Source organism: Odocoileus virginianus, chromosome 34 (assembly GCF_023699985.2).
Source record: "Odocoileus virginianus isolate 20LAN1187 ecotype Illinois chromosome 34, Ovbor_1.2, whole genome shotgun sequence".
NCBI classification, from domain to species: Eukaryota; Metazoa; Chordata; class Mammalia; order Artiodactyla; family Cervidae; genus Odocoileus; species Odocoileus virginianus.
The window spans coordinates 32,052,642-32,074,400 of NC_069707.1; the positions used below are offsets into that span (position 1 = coordinate 32,052,642).

At 39.3% G+C, this 21,759-nt stretch overlaps 1 protein-coding gene across 1 annotated transcript in view; it reads right to left on the reverse strand.

Annotated features, from left to right (window-relative positions):
- ENPP3 (ectonucleotide pyrophosphatase/phosphodiesterase 3) overlaps positions 1 to 21,759 on the reverse strand; it is an 83,284-nt gene that overhangs the window by 32,882 nt on the left and 28,643 nt on the right. Inside the window, exons 7-12 of the mRNA XM_070461679.1 lie at positions 13,429 to 13,508; positions 11,546 to 11,665; positions 10,894 to 11,003; positions 9,388 to 9,453; positions 8,688 to 8,760; positions 1,066 to 1,174 (exon numbers count right to left, since the gene is read on the reverse strand). Of these exons, the coding sequence (XP_070317780.1) occupies positions 1,066 to 1,174; positions 8,688 to 8,760; positions 9,388 to 9,453; positions 10,894 to 11,003; positions 11,546 to 11,665; positions 13,429 to 13,508 (558 nt within the window). The remainder of the gene's footprint in view (positions 1 to 1,065; positions 1,175 to 8,687; positions 8,761 to 9,387; positions 9,454 to 10,893; positions 11,004 to 11,545; positions 11,666 to 13,428; positions 13,509 to 21,759) is intronic.

Below are 21,759 nucleotides of genomic sequence, written 5' to 3' on the forward strand. Positions count from 1 at the left end.
GAAAGTTCTCTATAGAGAGCTAATTTATAAAATTTGATTTGTATATAAGGCAAGATGAAATACTTTCAAATCCAAAAGATAGCATGCATTTTTATAAAACAATAAAATAAGTAGGAGAAAAAAAGTTTAAAGAATATTTATTTTTCATAAGGGTCTTATTTAAATTTATATGAGCAGCGTATGCTCCTAAAAAGATTTGGTAGTTAAATCTTTTTTTTTATTTGAAGATTTTTCAGACCCAGTCCAAACTTTTCTTTGTATTATTTTTATTTACTTCATTATTTTTATGTTTTACAATTTCTTTTAACAAGATACATACTAAAACATTTCCCTTAACTTTAAAACAATTAGAAACTCTTTAATTACTATGTTTCACATCATCCTGATGTCCTAAGATAGAAACAGAAGTTCTACAGACATGCTCCTTTTCATCTTGTCCCTCTAGGCCACCCAGCCAGAAAAGGTCCACCTCTGCTTTGTGCACTTCTCACACACCGTATCAAGGAAACTACTCGGCGCTGAGTTAGCACCTTAAAAATATTTGTTGAATGAATGAGTACTTTAAAAATGAGGTTGCTGAGAGCGTGACAGCATCTCACTTCCTTAAACATTCAAGTTAACTGAAATGGAGAGCTAACCTCAAGTAGAGAAATGTGGAGTGCTAGGATTTTAGAGAACTCTATTCACATGATTCAAAAAAAATATGCAGAACATCATAAAGCTAGCCAACACAGCCAACTGAAGCCAATCTATATGAAAGAATCATTTACCGAAAAAAAAAAGGCACTTTTTGTGATTGAATAACAGCCCAACTGTATCCCTGTAGAGCTCTAACTCCATTTTTACAGAAAATGGAATGCATGGATAAATTTTTCAGAATGACTATTAGAATAATTAAATTAAAGTATAAATTTTAGTCCTGTAGTCAGCACAGACTACCATTCGTAGCACATTCAAGAGCTTCTAGGTCTAGAAATACAGACTCTAAAAATCTTTATTATATTTGTGTGCTCCCTGAAGTGATAAGATAGAATAATGATAAAATATGATTTAAAAAAAGCATACCGTGGTCAGCCAAAAGGATTATATTGACACAATTGAGTAAGTTTCTCTGCTTTAGGCCTTCCATTAACAATCCAAAAGTGTTATCTACCAACTGTAAGGCTTGAATTACCTAAGGACAAAAAACTGGAGTTAAGATTGTCTTCATGAGTTAAGGCTTAATTAATTAAATTATCTAATAGAGTAAAAATTAAATATATTTCCTTCTCTGAAATTGTTGGAATTTTGAATAGGATATCAGAGCCCAGCACCCATGCTACGTGTACAAAAGACCAATTCCTTATATTCCTATAGACACACACACAAAAAAACATTTTCCATAAAGATGGAAGACTGGCCAATAAATATCTGAGAAAAAGTGTTCGACATCAACAAACATTATTCAACTGCAAATACTTTCCTGATAGTGTCCAATGCTGGGAAGAGTCCATAGACACTTCCCTAGGAGCCTAAATGGTTATACATGTTCCATAAGACTGTGACAATTGTGTAGCCAGAGAGTTGGAAAGGGGCGTAAGTTGTAACCTAATAATACTGTTTCTGGGTGTTTATCTGAAGTAAACAGAGTGCAAATGGAGATTTACATGCAAGGACAGTCATCACATTATTTATTTACAATTTAAATACAGGAAAAAAATTATGCCACATCCTTCAGTGGGCATACTCAATAGACTTTAAAATATATATATATATATATATATATATTTTTTAAATGCCACAGGAAAACAATCACAATACAACGTTACACAGAAAATGCTAAAATCAAACTGTATACACACTCATACAAATTCCATAATGAAATTTTGTTTTAAAACATGTTTAGCATTTCATAGTAAAAGCACATGAACAGAAAACCAAGATAAAATATATCAAGGTATTATTAACAGTGGTTGTCTCTGAATACTGAATTGGAATTCATTTTTTATGTTGTTTATATTCTTTCATGTTTTTAGATTTTTCTACACTTTATCAATATAGTACATTGAATTGACTTACGGTTTAAGTGAATACATTTTTAACTAACATGACTTCATTATTTTTTTCAGTAGATAGAATGTATAATAGCAATGGATTGGGAAACTGATTGCCTTTTTTTTTAAGGAAGAATTTTGCAAGCCAATTACTATTAGAGCACTATCTCATGAAATTCTCTCAGTAAATATTCATCAGTACATCAGTTCAGTCGCTCAGTCGTGTCCGAGTCTTTGCCACCCCATGGACTGCAGCATGCCAGCCCTCCCTGTCCATCACCAACTCCCGGAGTCCACCCAAAACCATGTCCATTGAGTCAGTGATGCCATCCAACCATCTCATCCTCTGGCATCCCCTTCTCCTCCTGCCCTCAATCTTTCCCAGCATCAGGGTCTTTTCCAATGAGTCAGCTCTTCACATCAGGTGGCAAAAGTATTGGAGTTTCAGCTTCAGCATCAGTCCTTCCAAAGAACATTCAGGACTGATTTCCTTTAGGATGGACTGGTTGGATCTCCTTGCAGTCCAAGGGACTCTCAAGAGTCTTCTCCAACACCACAGTTCAAAAGCATCAATTCTTCAGTGCTCAGCTTTCTTTATAGTCCAACTATCACATCCATACATGACTACTGGAAAAAACAGCCTTGACTAGATGGACCTTTGTTGGCAGACTAATGTCTCTGCTTTTTAATATGCTGTCTAGTTTGGTCATAACTTTCCTTCCAAGTAAATATTCATGGATGGTGCTATTGGAATTTCCAGTTATAGAGACCAGGAAACTCGAGGATCAACTTAAAGATCTGGACCAAGTTAATGTTTCCCCATCTATTTTGCCTCTTCTTAAATTTTACATGAGGCTTAGTTTTAATCCTTCTGTTTTCAAGCTTCCCTCTTTCTTTCCTTAGGACATCTCCATTTTCATGACTGTCTATATGCTGCTAAGTAGTCTGATTCATCTCCTTTGAGGTCTAAATCCACATTCAGTTGCCTTCTGGACATCTCCATTTGGACATCACAGGCATCCCAATTACAAAATAATCTCCTCTAAGAAGATCCCTTCAGTGGCCTTACTGAAATGAACCTGCCTGCTTATGCTAGAAATCTGAAACTCTCGTACCCCATGACCTGTCTCACACAAAGTCATATCAAGTCTATCTCTTAATCTCAAACACATCTTCTATCCACAATGCTGTCACTATCATAGTTCAAGTCACTACCATCTCTTTCCTGAAATGTTGCAAAGTCTAACTCTCTCCCTACTTTCCCTTGCTTCCTCTAACTCATTCCTCTTACACAGTAAAAGTGGTATTTCAAGTTCACATAGATCTGATCAGGTCCTTCCCTGATCAAAATGCCTGAATATTTTCCATTGCACGTTTTATGGCCTAGAAGAACTTGAAAGATTTGGCGCCTGCCTCTTTTTATAGGTTTTCCCTTAGCCTACTCCTCTAGTTCATAGTGCTCCAGACATTAGTGGGAGATGGTTCTCCTTTGGCAATCCACACAGCACCTGGCATAGAGCAGCACACGGTAGGAGGTAGCTGCTATTATTATTTTTACCATCATCATATTGTCTATGTGTCTAGCCACCTATCCATTTGTCTGTCCATCCATTGCTCATTTTATGTGTTCTTCTAACGTGCTCAGCTCCTCCCTTAATCAGGCCATTTGTAAACTTTCTTTTTCCTTTTTGTTATTCAAAGAACTATCTAACCAGCCCTAACCCAGACTACGTTAATCCCTCAAGATCTCTCAGGAAATCCTGATCTGTTCCTTTGAAGCACTTTTCCAATTTGCACTTAAAATTTATTTGGATACTGAACTAGAGCACTCTATAGAAGAAAAAGATAAGGTGCCTAATGTCAGCTGTAGGGATCAGATAAATGCAGATTAGAGCTGTTGTTGTTTAGTCACTAAGTCATGTCTGACTCTTTGTAACCCCATGGACTGTAGCCCACCAGGCTCCTCTGTCCATGGAATTTTCCAGGCAAGAATACTGGAGTGGGTTGTCATTTCCTGCTCCAGGGGATCTTCCTGACCCAGGGATAGAACTCACGTTTCCTGCATTATCAGGTGGGTTTTTTACCACTGAGCCACCTTGGAAGCCTCCGATTAGAATATGCCCTCTCAAATCAAATCAAACATGCGTAACAATTAAAATGGAAAAGAAGAGATGGTGAATATGTCTTAGATAGTTACTATGCCTCTTGGAGGCACAAACAGAACCTTGTGCATCAGGGGACCCAGGAGAGAGGAGCGGTGACCCCACAAGAGCCTGACCCAGACTTGCCCGTGAGTGTCCAGGAGTCTCCAGCGGGGGCGTGGGTCGGCGGTGGCCTGCTGCAGGGCTGGGGGCAGTGAGTGTAGCCGTGCATGCATGGGACCTTTTGAAGGAGGTCGCCATTATCTTCATTACCTCCACCATAGTTTGGCACCGGGTAAATAAGAGGGATGGAACACAGCCCTACCCATCAACAGAAAATTTGATTAAAGATTTACTGAGCATGGCCCTGCCCATCGGAACAAGACCAAATTTCCCTTTCAATCAGTCTCTTCCATCAGGAAGCTTCCATAAGCCTCTTCCCTTCTCCATCAGAGGGCAGACAGACTGAAAACCACAATCACAGAAAACTAACCAATCTGATCACATGGACCACAGCCTTGTCTAACTCAATGAAACTATGAGCCATGCTGTGTAAGGCCACCCAAGATGGACAGGTCATGGTGGAGAGTTCTGACAAAACGTGAGATCCACCAGAGAAGGCAATGGCAAACCACTTCAGTATTCTTGCCTTCTGAACCCCATAAACAGTATGAAAAGGCAAAAATGTAGGACACTGAAAGATGGACTCCCCAGGTTGGTAGGGGCCCAATATGCTCCTGGAGACCATAACTGGAGAAATAACTCCAGAAAGAATGAAGAGATGGAGCCAAAGCAAAAACAGCACCCAAGAAAAACAAATGCAAAAAGGCAAAATGGTTGTCTGAGGAGGCCTTACAAATAGCTGTGAAAAGAAAAGAAGTGAAAGGCAAAGGAGAAAAGGAAAGATATTCCCATTTGAATGCAGAGTTCCAAAGGATAGCTAGGAGAGATAAGAAAGCCTTCCTCAGCGATCAATGCAAAGAAATAGAGGAAAACAACAGAATGGGAAAGACTAGAGATCTCTTTAAGAAAATTAGAGATACCAAGGGAACATATCCTGTAAAGATGGGCACAATAAAGGACAGAATGGTATGGACTTAACAGAAGCAGAAGATACTAAGAAGAGGTGGCAAGAATACACAGAAGAACTATACAAAAAAGATCTTCATGACCCAGATAATCACAATAGTGTGATCACTCACCTAGAGCCAGACATCCTGGAATGTGAAGTCAGGTGGGCCTTAGAAAGGATCACTACAAACAAGGCTAGTGGAGACGATGGAATTCCAGCTGAGCTATTTCATCCTAAAAGACGATGCTGTGAAAGTGCTGCACTCAATAGGCCAGCAAATTTGGGAAACTCAGCAGTGGCCACAGGACTGGAAAAGGTCACTTTTCATTTCAATCCCAAAGAAAGGCAATACCAAAGAATCATCAAACTAGCACACAATTGCACTCATCTCACACGCTAGTAAAGCAATGCTCAAAATTCTCCAAGCCAGGCTTCAACAGTACATGAACCATGAACATCCCAATGTTCAAGCTGGATTTAGAAAAGGCAGAGGAACCAGTGTTCGAATTGCCAACATCCGTTGGATCATCGAAAAAGCAAGAAAATTCCAGAAAAACATCTACTTCTGCTTTTTTTTTACTATGCCAAAGCCTTTGACTGTGTGGATCACAACAAACTGTGGAAAATCTTCAAGAGATGGGAATACCAGACCACCTGACCTGCCTCTTGAGAAATCTGTATGCAGGTCAGGAAGCAACAGTTAGAACTGGACATGAAACAACAGACTGGTTCCAAATAGGGAAAGGAGTACATCAAGGCTGTATATTGTCACCCTGCTTATTTAACTTCTGTGCAGAGTACATCATGAGAAATGCTGGGTTGGAGGAAGCACAAGTTGGAATCAAGATTTCAGGAGAAATATCAATAACCTCAGATAGGCAGATGACACCACCCTTATGGCAGAAAGCGAGAAAGAATTAGAGAGCCTCTTGATGAAAGTGAAAGAGGAGAGTGAAAAAGCTGGCTTAAAGCTTAACTTTAAAAAACTAAGATTATGGCATCTGGTCCCATCACTTCATGCCAAATAGATGGGGAAACAGTGGAAACAGTGACAGACTTTATTTTGGGGGGGCTCCAAAACAACTTCAGATGGTGACTGTAGCCATGAAATTGAAAGACACTTGCTCCTTTGAAGAAAAGGTGAGAGGGTAACAGGCAGGAAGGCCAGGGGTCTCCAAATGGAGGAAATAGGCTGCAAATGCCAGACATTTTTATCTCTCTTAAGTGGCAGGAGGAAACAAACCAGCGATATTTTTCTTCTCTATACAAATTTTAAAGGAGGTTTTTCTTAAAATGCTGTGTTGCCATGACACTGGTTTCACCTGAAGCTAACTACTCTCAAACCTTGAGTTAACCAATACATTTTTTTTTTAAATGTTTATCGTAAAGCTATGTTAATTTACCCCAGACTCTGTAAATTCTGCCAAATGGCCTAACCTACTTACTCAGATATTGTTCCCCTAATCTATGTAAATGAAACTATTTGTTGGTAATCTGCCCTTCTACAAGATTCAAGTCAATCATTTTATGGCCAGGGATGAATTATCTGGTGCCATTCTAAATTCTAAGACATTCCTTTCTTTTCATTAACAGACTGTGAGTGACTATATACCATACAGCTAAAGACTAGAAGGGGGGTACTCTTTTGCCCCCTTCTGATGCCTATGTCGGAAGCTTTCTCTATCTCCTTTATACTTTAATAAAACTTTATTACACAAAAGCTCTGAGCGATCCAGCCTCGTCTCTGGCCCCGGATTGAATTTGTCTCCTCTGGAGGCCAAGAATCCTGGCGTCTTATCATTCAGCAACAACCTTTCAAAGGTATGACCAACCTAGACAGCATATTAAAAAGCAGAGACATTCCTTTGTCAACAAAGGTCCATCTAGTCAAGACTATGGTTTTTCTAGTAGTCATGTGTGGATGTGAGAGTTGGACTATCAAGAAAGCTGAGTGCCGAAGAATTGATGCTTTTGAGCTGTGGTGTTGGAGAAGACTCTTGAGAGTCCCTTGGGCAGCAGGGAGATCCAACCAGTCCATCCTAAAGCAAATAAGTCTTGAATATTCATTGGAAAGATGATGCTGAAGCTGAAACTCCAATACTTTGGCCACCTGATGCGAAGAACTGACTCATTTGAAAAGAGTCTGATGCTGAGAAAGATTGAGGACAGGAAGAGAAGGGGATGACAGAGCATGAGGTGGTTGGATGGCATCACTGACTCAATGGACATGAACTTGAGTAAATTCCTGGTGATGGACAGGGAAGCCTGGCATGCTGCAGCCCATGGGGTCACAAAGAGATAGACACGACTGAGTGAATGAACTGAACTGAACTGAATTCACTCTTAGAATAACCTGATTAAGTTTTGAATTCTGTGAGTCAAGGGTGGTGTAGGAATATAAAAAAAGACTGATGGGTTCAAGAGGCTTTCCTGGAGGCTCAGTGGTAGAGTCTGTCAGGCAAGGTAGGAGAGAGACGCAAGAAATATGGATTCAATCCCTGGGTCAGGAAGAGCCCCAGGAGTAGGAAATGGCAACCCACTCCATATTCGTGCCTGGGAAATCCCACGGACAGAGGAGCCTGACAAGCTACAGTCCATGGGGTTGCAAAAGAGTCAGACAAAACTGAGCGACTGAAAAAAAACAGTGGGATCAAAGTGGTCAGACTTGAGCACAGCTCATATTAGAAATCATTTTGATTTAATGAGAAGGAAGAAGAAGGTTATTTCTGACCAGCAGCTAAGTCACACTAGCAGAATAAACACACTTGCATTCCAACAGAGGATAGCCATGATGTGGTCTCCATGGGGTAGGGAGACACCACACTAATGGGACTTTGCTCCCTTACATTGTGTCTAAGACAATGCAGGCGAGTGGGTTTTAGAAGAGAATCAGCTTTTCTGAAAAAAATCATACTTAAGAACTGTATTTCTGTAATAAATACAAAATGGTCTAGATAATGAAGAGACAAGTATTGAAGAGTCTACTTCAATTATCATGGGGGTCTAGACAGGGAATAATTCTGCCTGATCAGTAATATATTGTCTAATTATAAGGAATTCTTTTTGCAGCTCTGCTTTGATGGACAGCTGGATAGTCCACAATGGACTTTCAGGTGACATGGCTTGAAATGGGGTACATTAACATCTTGACACATAGGATCTAGCCTTGATGTTCTTGTTACATGAAGTAACAAACTGCATCTAAGTATACAATAAGTGTTATCAAATTAACCAAGATGCAGTTAATAAGACAGATATTCTTTTCAGACTTTCAACTATTTTGTAGCTAATAAAGCAGATAATTTTTTATATTTTTAGCTATTTTTATGTCTTCATATATATATCACATACACTTGTATTCAGTGGAAATTAAAGAATAGCATTTCATGTTGTAGGTGAAGGTCAGATGATTTTACCTTTGTTTAAAAAACAAAAACTTACTCCGGCACTGACTGGTCCATAACTGTGTCCTGCAGTATCAGGTTGCTCCACGTATATGGTGTAAAAATCGGGTCTAGGGTAAAATCGAAACAGAGAGATGTTATCCATTTGGAATAAAGGTACAGGTTGGATCTGGGAGATTCGTAGGTCTGGAACTTTGTGGCATCTCCTCCTCTTTTCCTCTGGCCTTTCCTTCTCTTCCTGGAGAAGGCAAAGGCTACCCACCCCGGTATTCTGGCCTAGAGAATTCCATGGACGGTACAGTCCATGGGGTTGCAAAGAGTCGGACATGACTGAGTGACTTTCTCTTTCACTTCCTTCTCTTCATCCAGGCCCAGCGGTTCCAGTCAGCCTTGGCAGGAATGGAGGTCCAGTAGGAAGTAAACAGGACCTTCCAGGATGCAAGCGCTGGTCTGACTCAGTTCTGAAAAATCTGTCTTGCTCTTGCTGCTAAGGCCTCTTGTGGTGTGCTTCAGCCCTTGTGTTTCCTGGTTTGTGACTTTTACTGACCCTTTGTTCTGCCACACAAGTTCTTTCTTTAAGTGCCTAGTTTTAGGAATAATTCTTTAAAAATGCCCATAAAAAGGAAATGCCAAGCTTCCCTCCCCCCTCAGAATAGTCATTTAACGTAATGAAGTACTTTCACTTTATTCCCACAGATATCCTGCTGAGCCAGCACTTCCCTGATACCAGGTATTACCTTTCAGCTTTGGGTAGGTCCAGCCACTTTAACAATGTAAAGATCCTCTCTTCATATGTGACACTTCTGAAATGAGAAGTAAACATAACTTTAAAAAATTCATCAAATCAAGGAGAACTTCATTATATTCCTACTCAAGAAGGCAGATTGATATTTTCAGATGTTTCTTTTGTGTTCATTCATGTACTAAAAAGAACACTGAAAGGGATTCAATATTACTTGAAGAGATTCCTGTTTTCAACACCTATACAGAGATACTTGTGCCTTGATATAAATTGTGTATTGCTTTCTTTCCTTCTCATTCATCTCACCTTCACTGTTACTCCAATTAAAATAAAATTGTTTTACATTAGTCACTATTCATCCATTCAATTTGCTTGTTTTTGTTCATTCATTTGTGCAGTTATGTGTACTATCTATTGTCAGCCATAATTTTGTTCCTTTTAAATGGAATGTATTAGTGATAAAACCAAAGATGCCTTCCTTCCTAAAGGTCACATTCTGGTCAAGGAAGACAAACAATAAATAGGCCTTTTGTTGTCATTCAGTCGCTAAGTTGTGTCACACTCTTTGTGACCCCTTGAACTGCAGCACACCAGGCTTCCCTGTCCTTCACTATCTCCCTAAGTTTGCTCAAACTCATGTCCATTGAGTCAATGATGCCCCAAAATAAATTACATAGTATATTAAAAGGTGATAAATGCTATGGGGGGCGGGGAGGGGGGGGAGACGAGAACCAGAATAAGGGGCACTGGAGAAACTCAAGTGGGAGGATTTGAATTTGAAATCTTAGTGTGATCAGGCTAAGACAATATTGAGAAGGTAATTTTTGAGCAACAGCCGGAAGGAGGTGAGGGGGCAGGCTATGCAGATAGATGGAGGCAAATTATATGGGGCAGAGGAACAGCCTTCGCAGAGGCCCTGCAGTGGAAGCAAGCTTGGTGTCCTGGAATACTGGGGTCACCAAAAAGGTCAGTATGGCTTGAGAAAGGTGAGAGAACCCAGGAAAATAGTAGGCAAGGAGTCTAAGAGGCAGGGGGATAGCAGGACTCATACCAACCAGGGCTTGTTGGCTTTATTCTGTACGAAACTGAGAGCCTTGAAAGTGAGGGGTGCAAAACAGTGTCATATTCAGACTTGCTTTTTTAAAATAATTATTCTGGCTGATGAATTGATGATTATAGGAAACAAACATATAAAGAGGGAGATGTGTCAAAAGGCAACTGAGGTAATACAGGCAAAAGGGGATGACAGCTCAAACCATTGTTAGTGCTGGAAGTAATCAAAAATTCTCAGACTGCATATATCTTGAATTAGAGGCACAAGCATTTACTGACAAACTGGATAAGGGATGTAAGAGGGAGAAATCAACATTGACTTCAAGATTTTTGGCCCAAATAACTGGAAAAATAAAATTATCATTATGATTAAGACCAAAAAAAACAAACAAAAAAAATTCAAATCATTCCTCCCTAGATGGGATTACATTTGCAGGTGTTTTCCTACCCGTTGTAAACCCTATATATGGAAGGATAGGTGTCATTTATAGCCACATCCGATCCTGGCCAAAAGTAAGTACCAGCTTTTAAACCTTGATACATTGCTGTCAGCCAGATCTATAAGAAGAGAAAATTTCAAATAAGTGGAGGTCAAGAAAGTAATCAGTTTGATTAGAAATGATTTATGAGAAACTGAACAATATTAAACCATTGCAAAATGTATTTAATTTTTAAAAGGTGTTTAAATTATTTTGAATTTCTACTTGCAGCAGTTTTAAAGTTACTAACTAGGTATCCACTTCAAAAATCAAAATGTGTAGGAAGGCAATAAGAAAGATCATTTTTCAAATTGGTAAAATTGTACAGTTGTTCTCTCCCTTTTAAATATTTGTAAAATAGAATGAGTTAAAAACTTAACAGATAATCTTTCTGAGTAACTTCCAGGTTGATATATTTATAAACCAACATCCAAGTCTCAAGGCAACTTAGGTGAACAATTATACACATTGAAAAGATTCAAATCATAACTATAAATTGTGCTGAAACTATTTTCAGCTTCCCACACCTAGCCCTGAGAAATTAAAAATACAACATAGAACTCAGAGTGGAGAGAGAAGAGTGATCCATTGTCATGTGGGGAAATGGAGAATGACACATACTGGTTGCCCCTGCCACCAAGCTGGATTATCTTTCTCCTTTGAAGAAAGTGAAAAATTCTTGTTGAGGTTTACATCATACATATTATTGTCAATGATGCCATGTGATTCTGGATATAACCCCTAAAATGATAATTTCAGAAAAAAAGATTTAAGGCAAAATAATACATTAACAAAACATGTGTTTAAATTGAAATAGCGTAAGACCTATAACTCTTATTTGAAAAGAAGTCATATACCTTTCAATATAAAACCCCTAGATCTGAGCCCAAATACATATATTATTGTTACATATATACCAGTTCCACCATGGTCCATAGCTGCAAACGAGTGATGTTAGGAAGATGATTCTTGTTTATGGTTTTAATGTAACTCTTATGTTATTAATAACTGCTAATTATAGATTCTATATTACAGTAATGATTAGACACTGGTTTATTGGCAATAAGAATAAGATATTTGTTACATAGAAGCTATTAAGTATCAGATGTTGGCCAATGGGTTAAAATGTGTTATCAGCGCTCTAGAAGGAAGCCTTCCAAGTCTCTGTGCTTCTCCCTGTCACTCATCCCTCAACCCAGTCATTTGTTCAGTCCGGTCACAAAGACTCATTCAATCATTCTACACATTCTCACTGAATGTCTATGATACCATAGGCAGTTATAACTACATTTAGATAGTCTTTTAGGGTCATTATTTCAGAATATTACTATTATATGAATATGAATACATGCACATATATTGAATATTGATAGCACTTATGCATAATCCCTTATTTATATAGACATATGGTGGTGCTAGTGGTTAAAAAAAAAGAATCCACCTGCAAATGCAAAGATATAAGAGATATGGGTTCAGTCCTGAGTGAGGAAGGTCCCCTGGAGGGGGAATGGCAGCCCGCTCTAGTATTTTTGCCTGGAAAATCCCATGGACAGAGGAGCCTGGCAGGCTGCCATCCATGGGCTTGCAACAGAGTTGGGCATGACTTAGCGAGTAAACAACAACATGTATATATATGTATGAGCACGCACACAGATGTGTATTATGTACTATGTATGTAGACCTATACATGTGTGTGAGCTCGCAGGTGCACAGTCAGGAGACCCGGGTTTCATCCCTGGGTCAAGAAGATCCCCTGGAGAAGGGAATGGCAACCCACTCCAGTATTCCTGCCTGGGAAATCCCGTGGGCAGAGGAGCCAGGGGGTCTACAGTCCATGGGGTGGCAAAGAGTCGGACACGATTGAGCAATAGTAATAAAAGACTAAATGCAAAGTAGTAAAAATATAATATTCTTTGGCAATAAAGGTTGAGGCAGAGGACTCCTTAAGATGTGCCCTGAATCTATAAATATTAAAAAACTTAATCTTCCTTTGTGCTCATTTTTATCATTTCACGTACATCTTCTCATACACTGAGAAGAACTCATTACTTTCTTCGTTTTATTCAAAGAAATGTAGCCAGTTGGAATTCAACCATGAAACAGGAGACTTCACCAAGTTAAATATAATTTTAAAAACTAAATAAGAAAGAGATTCTCCACATCAAAGCGGCTGTTTTCATACATAGCCTACCGTTCCCACAGACCTTCAGATAAATGGGGTCTAATCAAAAGATCAGAGTAGAGAGTATTTCCCATGTCCCAGAGGCTATCCTGGCCTGTCAGAGATAAATGAGCTGAACACTGGGACACTCGCTCATAAATAACATCTCATAGCCCTGCACTGGCGTCATACTCGGACATTCCTTCCCAGCCTGCATTAAGCTGTGATCGCTACCACACATGATCCTGAATCTGTGGCTTGGCCGGCTCCCGCCTCAGCATGTCTGGTGTGGTCAGCTGCCCATCGAGGGTCTGTCAGTCTTGCCATTGGACCAAGCACTCACCGTGACAATGGTGTAATGATTTGGGAAGGTTTTGGTCGGAAAGGCAGGTCTCAGGTATTGTGAACGAACACCACATGTTTCTGCAACAAAGGGTAGTGAGAAATTAAGACGTTGTTTCTTCTTCAGCAGTTGTTTGAATAACAAAAAGTATGAATATGAAAGTGTCCCAGAGAAATAGAAAATTAACTAGGGGGTGAATTGCAAATAGAACGAGGTTAAAATTCTGATGCTTAAAATTCCTCCTTCAAGGAATGACAGTTTTCAGGAGAGGAGTGTGCTAAGGCAAGGATCAGGAAAATTTTTCTGTGAAGAGCCAGATAATAAATGAATAGGCTTTGAGCAAATGGCATGGCTCTGTTATAACAAAACTTCATTTGTAGACATTGAGACAAAGAAATTTCATGTAATTTCTTTTGCGGGGCACAAGGTATTCTTTTTTTCCCCCAACCATTTAAGAATGAAAACAATCCTTAGCATTAGCAGACCATACGGAAATAGGTACATATTGCTGATACCTGAGCTTAAAAGACCCTAAACTTTTAACACAGCGCTAGCTGTGTTTGCTCCTGCTGTTCCTCTCTTGTCCTGGCTCATTAAAGTAAAATTTTCTATATAATATTTGCTTCCCAATATAACAAAAGCCAACACAACTACCTAGATAACTGAAAAGGGACTTGACTTGTGTGAATGCACAAGCCCATGCCACGTGGTAATGTTTACAAAATTAACTTTCCACCTTATTATTTTCAGTCCAGTTTCCATTTGATCAGCGAAGTTTCTTGTGTTCTGTTTTCCACAAAGCATGGCATTAATTTTGCTTTCAGTCATTCTGTTGTTTTCATCTGTGCAATAACCCTGCTCAAGAAGGTCAGAACCACTAAGGCACATTGCTATTTCCCCTGCAAGAGTGAAGTGTGAGACATTTTCTGTACCAAAATCCTACCACCTCTAATTCTAAAAGAGAACTTCACCACTAGAGATTCTATTTAGGTTAAAGCAAAAGGTGCAAATGATTGTTGTCCAGAAAGCAACAAACTTTGCATCTGCAAATGAAGTTTTTCTTAAATAGGCTTGGAGTTGGTCTCCTTCCCAGCCAGGAAACCAGTATTTCCAACATGATCCAGGAATTTCCTCCTTCAGAATCTTCTTGGATCCAATATCAAGTCTACTAAATAGGACTCTGGTGGGGATGGTGAGGGCTGAAAGGTGAAGGGAAAGGAGCTAAAAAAAAAAAAAAACAAACAAAACTACATCTCTAGCAAGTGCCACAAGTGGTTCTGATGTACTTAAACCCGAAGCTTGCTCTAGGTCATAATGTATAATCAAAAATTAAAATAACATTTTTTCTTTTAGTCAATACCACCAACAAATAAACCTCGTCCTCAAATAGAAAAAGATATATTTAATATTGTTATAAAATCATATGATAAGAAAAATAAAATGAGATCTAATCTACTGACATAATTAGAAGAATTTAAGTGGAGAAGACAATCATACAATAGAGAGAGATATAAGGTTTCTGTTTTTATTTCCCTGAGGCATGCATAATGTGTTCAAATTCTTAAATGTGTCTAAAGGCATAGAACATAAAATAAAAAGCAAAGTAAGTTACTAAGTTACCAGTGATGTAAAAACATGACACCTTCCTATTCTTAAACAGGACATATCTGTGGACTAGCTACAGATTCAAGCTACCATTTTTGATCACCTGCCTTTGAACAAGAGATTAGAGAACAGATCATCATAAGCAAGATCTACCATCATTTCTTCCTGATCTTAATCATCTAAATTATGTCTGAACAGAATAGTTTTGGAAGGATGCACAATAAATTAATAAGAATAGTTGCTTCTGTAGAGAAAAACTAGGAAGATCAGGAAAGAATCTGTTGTAACTTTCAATATCATTTTTTAGCTTATTATTTGTATGTTCTGTTCCTTAAAAAAATATTTTTAAAAAGAAAGTACAACCAAAAAATTGAAAATATATATGGAATAAACATATACCCATAGTAACTATAAACTATAAGAAGGAATAGAAGACTGAATGAATGAATGAGTAGATAAAATAGCTGAAGAAAAAGCAAAAGCACTTCAAGGAAAGGATTTCATAGCAGTAAACAGCCACATGAAAAAAAGGAGGAATTTCAAACAAACCACCTAATTTTTACCTTAAGGAGCTAGAAAAGGAACACACAAACTCCAGTCAGTGAAAAAGAAAAAAAAAACAACAAAGATTACAGTGGAAATAAGTGCAACAGAAGAGAAAAACAATTGTAAAAATCAACAAAATTGGAGAAGGAAATGGCAACCCACTCTAGTACCCTTGCCTGGAAAATCCCATGGACGGAGGAGCCTAGTAGGTTATAGTCCATGGGGTGGCATAAGAGTTGGACACGACTGAGCGACTTCACTTTCACTTTCAAGAACTGTAGGTCTCACAGTGCAAACTCCTTGGAGTCTGCCTGGGCAGATTTTTGTTCTTTCCCAGCATTCTTAGTATAAAGGTAAACAATTACCAGGGATCTTCTGGACATCCCGGTTCTGTTAAAGGCTGTATTGTAGGACAGCCTACAATGGTAAGTCAAACACTGGACTGTCCTGAATGCCTGTTGATACAGTCTCTGGAAGAGGAAAAAGAAGTGACAGCTTGCTCTTCTTGAGGAAATTGGGGAACAACCCAAGCCTTCCTGAGACTGTACTATACATACCCTTCTTTTTTTAATGTTAATACCTTGATGAAATTTTCAGGATTGTAGTGGAAAGGTTGAATGCTTTAGTTTTCTGGCTGTAGATTTAGACTCTAGTTCTGTCACCAAGTATTAACAGTTGAGCAACTGGATGTATGACTTGATCTCTTTAAGTTTTCTCATCAGTGATACTTTATCTTGTAAGGATGATGAAACATGAATTAATGTGCCCAAAATGCTTGAACAGTGCATGAGAAATGTATTTGTATAAAAGTCATCCATTGATGCTTTCAACAAATATTATTAGAGTGGTTTACTTACGTGCCAGGCAGTTTGCTATGCGTGAGGTTATAACACTGGGTGGTCTATCCCTTCTCCAGTGGATCTTCCTGACCGGGAAATCGAACCAGCGTCTCCTGCATTGCAGGCGGATTCTTTCCCAACTGAGCCCTCATATTCATATTAATCTTAAATAGTTGATAGCATATTACACAAACTTTCTACAACTTATTTTTCTTCACTCAAGGATACATTCTGAAGTCTCTTCTTTGTAATTTATACAACAATTTTTGTAATTATATAGTACTGCTAGAGTATTTTTTAAAATGTAAATCTCACACATAGTGTTTTCCTCCAAACTAATGCTACTGCTAAGCAACAAACCACCCTATAGCCTAGTAATTTAAAACAACAATTACTTATTCTTATTCAGCCACTTGCTGTGAGTTGACTGATGTATGCTTCAAGGTACAGATCTAGTTGAACTTGGCTTCTTGATGGGCCCAGATAAGTCCTGTACGTATTCATTTTAAGATCCTCTTTAGGGGACTGCAGATAACCCAGTGATTGTCTGGGCTAACATTTGTGATGTTGACATAGATGTAAGGGAACAAGCAGAAAGTCATGATAACTAAAGGCTTAGGCTCAGAATTATAATGCCGTATCTAGTTACACTCCATTTATACAACCAAGTCATAGATACAAGCCCCAAAGTTATCTTCCTACCGTTGGTCTTCACTGGTCAACCTATCAGAAATTTCAGTTTTTATAATAATAATAAATTATTAAATTTACACATTCCCCTTGCTTTAATACTCAGTTTATTAACTATCTTAAATATATGTATGTATTTAAACTGTATTTCTTGTTTATTGTCTATATCCTCCCTTTACAATGCATGTGTAATGAAAGCAGAGTTTTCTATATTTATTCACTGTATCCCCAGCCCTAATCCGGTGCCTAGAATGTAGTTGATTCTCCATAAGTATTTGTTGAGTGAGTGAATGAAGGCATGGAGTGAGATAGGGTTAGGGAGACCAATCGTTCATTAAATTTTTCCCTAGTAGCTTTTGTTGTTGTTGAGGTATACCTTTAGTAATACAGATAAATTTCAACAAAAGTATTCTCATGAAACCATAGCTCCGATTAAGATAAAGAACACATCTGTCACCCTAAGAAGTTCTTTCATATCTCTGACCCATCAGTTCTTCACCTCCAGAAGCAATTATTGTCCTCATTTCTATCACCATAGATCAGTGTTTTCTATTTTTGAATGTCATGTATATGGAATCATGTAGCATATACATTTTGTATTTGCTACTTGAACTTAGTGTTTTTGAGATTTATCTGCATTGATGCATGTATCAGAAATTAATTATTATTATTATTATTTTTTACTACTGAGTAGTATTGTCAGACATAAAAAATAAAAAAAAAATCAACAAAATTAAAGTAGGTTTTTTGAAAAGATAAAATTGACAAAATTTTAGCTACATTAAAAAAAAAACAGAGAAGACTCAAATCAGTAAAGTCAGAAACCAATACCACAGGAATAAAAGGATTACAAGAAACTATTATGAACAAATGTAAAGAGTCTCCCCACAACGCGGGAGCCCTGGGTTCCATCCCTGGGTCGGGAAGATCCCCTGGAGAAGGAAACAGTAACCCATTCCAGTATGCTTGCCTGGAAAATTCTCTGACAGAGGAGCCTGGTGGGCTATAGTTGGTGGGGTCACAGAGTTGGACGTGACACAGTGACTAACACTTCTAATGCTTCCCTAGTCTGAATTATGAAGAAATAGAAAATCTGAACCAACCAATAACAAGTAATGGAAAACTTCCTAACAGAAAAGCCCAAGATGGCTTCACAGGTTAATTTTACCTAATATTTAAAGAAGCCTATCCTTTCTCCAGAGGATCTTCCTGACCCAGGTATCGAACTGGGGCCTCCTGCATTTCAGGAAGATTCTTTACCAACTGAGCTATCAGGAAAGCCCTTCAAAGATGGATTAATGCCAACTTTTAAAGAAGGAAAGTGAAAAGTGAAAGTGAAATTTGCTCAGTGTCCAACTGTTTGCCACCCCATGGGCTATACAATCCATGAAATTCTCCAGGCCAGAATACTGGAGAGGGTACCCTTTCTAAGGGATCTTCCCAACCCAGGGATCAAACTCAGGTCTCCGACGTTGCAGGGGGATTCTTCACCAACTGAGCCACAAGGGAAGCCCAACAATACTAGAGTGGGTAGCCTATCCTTTCTTTGGGGGATCTTCCTGACACAGGATCGAACCAGGGTCTCCTGCATCACAGGCAGATTCTTTACCTGTTGAGCTATCAGGGGAGCCCTTTAAAGAAAGATTAATGCCAGTTCTCAAACTTTGCCAAAAAACAAATGAATGAAGAGGAGAGAATATGCCAAGATTCATTTTATGAGATTAACATTATCCTGATATCAAAACCAGATAAGGATACTAAAGAAAAAGAAAATTACAGGCCAATACCTTCATGAATTTAGACAAAAAAAAAAAAAATCAACAAAATACTAGCATGATGAATTCAACAGCACATTATAAGGATCATACACCAAAGTCAAGTGAGATTTATCCCTGGGATACAAGGATGGTTACTACTAGTCTTCTCATAACCCCAGTTTCAAATCTAACTTTGCAAGAAATCTGACTTCCAGTTCAGGACAAATTACTTCTATCTCACTTGACAGTTTGCTGATCCTGGACCTTCTTTTGTCGGTTCCTATCCACATTGAGACAAGAAAATGTTCTCACTAGAGTCCGTGACCCTTTGGTAGTCACAAGTATATCTCAGGGCACTGTGGTATTAGAACATGTTCAGTCTCCAGGCAGTTTGATGGGACACTGGAGATGAGGTCCTAGACTTCCTTAAAGTGATGCCTTCTGTCACATACCTCATCTCAAGCCTACCATTCTCTGGAGGTCCTAATCCTAGCTCTTTTACCACATCTACTCTTAATTGGGCCTCCTAGAAATGAAAAGCCTGTTTTGCCTTGGTGATCTCTTCACACATTAAAGAGACTATTGAACTATTAAAAAATAGTTTAAATCTTCAAAAGGGAAGACTCTCAATGGCCCAATATCTCACCAGTGTCCTTTCAAACTTTCTGTGGGATGAACAAGTCAACTAATTCCACTTCTAAAGGGGCTCGGTTCAGCCTGGTTAGATAAATTCCCTTTGGGACCCAGGTTTTGATATCTAGACTACTAGAGGAAATGCAGAAAAGGAAATAGAAACTGAGTGTTGTTTATTACTTTTCAGGACACAGTGACTCAGCAGCAAGGGGCAAATCCTGAATTTGGAGCCAGTTCTGTCAGAGACCCAACCTCTTAATCTGTTAGGTTAAGATCTGCCTCAAAGAGTGAGGGGGAGGCTGAATAGACAAAGCCCTTTGTGTTGAAAGGGGAAGTAATTTATCTTTCTACAGTCAAGGAATGTTAGTGCTGGAATTAGCAGTAGAAATAATTATGTCTAATCCTCTCATTTTCCTACTGTAAAATTTTCATACTGCTCCAGGAGTTGGGGATGGACATGGAGGCCTGGCAAAAAGAGTCGGACATGACTGAGCAACTGAATTGAATCCTCTCATTTTACAAATGATGAATCCAAGGTCCAGAAAAGGTAATCATCTTAGAGTCAAACAGCTTTTTTAAAAGATACTTTGAGGAGGAGCAAAGATGGCGGAGGAATAGGATGGGGAGACCACTGTTTCCCCTACAAATTCATCGAAAGAACAATTGAACGCTGAGCAAATTTCGCAAAACAACTTCTGATCACTAGCTGAGGACATCAGGCGCCCAGAAAAGCAGCCCATTGTCTTCGAAAGGAGGTAGGACAAAATATAAAAGATAAAAAGAGAGACAAAAGAGCTAGGGACGGAGACCCGTCCCGGGAAGGGAGTCTTAATAGAGGAAGTTTCCAATCACCAGGAAACCCTCGCACTGGCGGGTCTGGGGGAAGTTTTTGAATCTCGGAGGGCAACCTAACTGGGAGGAAAAATAAATAAAACCCACAGATTACGTGCCTAAAAGCAACTCCCAGCAGAAAAGTACCCCAGACGCCCGCATCCGCCACCAGAAAGTGGGGGCGGAACAGAGAGGAGCCGGCAGCATTGCTTAGGGTAAGGACAGGGCGCGAATGCCCTGAGGGCAATTAGAGGGAGCTTTTGTGAGATAGCAACTTAAACTGTGGGATAGCAAAAGAGAGAGAGAAAACTGGCCCGAACACACTGCCAGCCGTTCACAGAACAAAGGATCTGAGCAAGTCCAGAGAATCCGCAGGCTGCGGATTGGCCCAGCCCCTCCGGAGGCAGGAGGCAGGGGGGAGGGGAAAGGGGCAAACTCGGCCCCAAAGACGGCATCCCCTACCACACTGCAAACATGCCTCCAGTTTCTAACCAAAGACTTCCTGAGATTCTGGATGGTTGACATACGCCGGAGGGTCGCGGCTAAACACAGGGCGCACGCACTCGACCGGCGCAGTTGGGGACTGGGGCTGGGGCCGCGGGGGGCAGAAGGTGCACGCACCCGGGGAGAGTGCGCCCGTCACGCTCCTGGCTGCCTGAGCCGCTATGCCGGGAAAGGCACAAAACTCAGGCGCAGCCGAGTCCGCGCTTTTGTGGAGTACCCGAGGGCTGGAACCGCGCGCAGCGCAGGGCACGCTCCATATAGAGCAGCCGGGAGCCTGAGCAGCGTAGACGGGGAAAACAGCGCCAGTCCCTCTCCGCAGCGCGATGGAACTAGCGAACCTGAACAAGAGACCACCTCCGCCCGCCTGTGTCAGGGCGGAAATTAGGCACTGAAGAGACCGGCAAACAGAAGCCAAATAAACAAAGGGAACCGTTTCAGAAGGGACCGGTGCAACAGATTAAAATCCCTGTAGATAACACTGACTACACCGGAAGGGGCCTATAGATATCAAGAAGTGTAAGCTGGAACGAGGAGCTATCTGAAACTGAACTGAACCCACACTGACCACAACAGCTCCAGAGAAATTCCTAGATATATTTTTACTTTTTAAAAATAATTAATTAATTGATTGATTTAAATTAATTTCTTTTATTTTTTATTTTTTCTCTTTTATTTTCTTTTAAAATTCCTATTACTCCCTCATTACTCCTTAACTTTCATTTTCATAGATTTTTATGATTTTAATTAGGAAAAAAATTTTTTTTCTTGTTTTTTTTTTCTTTTCTTTTCTTTTTCTTTTTCTCTTATTTTCTTTTAAAGTCCTCTATTACTCCTCTACTACTCCTTAATTTTCATTTTCATTTCACTATAACCTTGCAAAAAAAGAGAGAGAGAAGCACTATTTTTAAACTGAACTTCATATATGT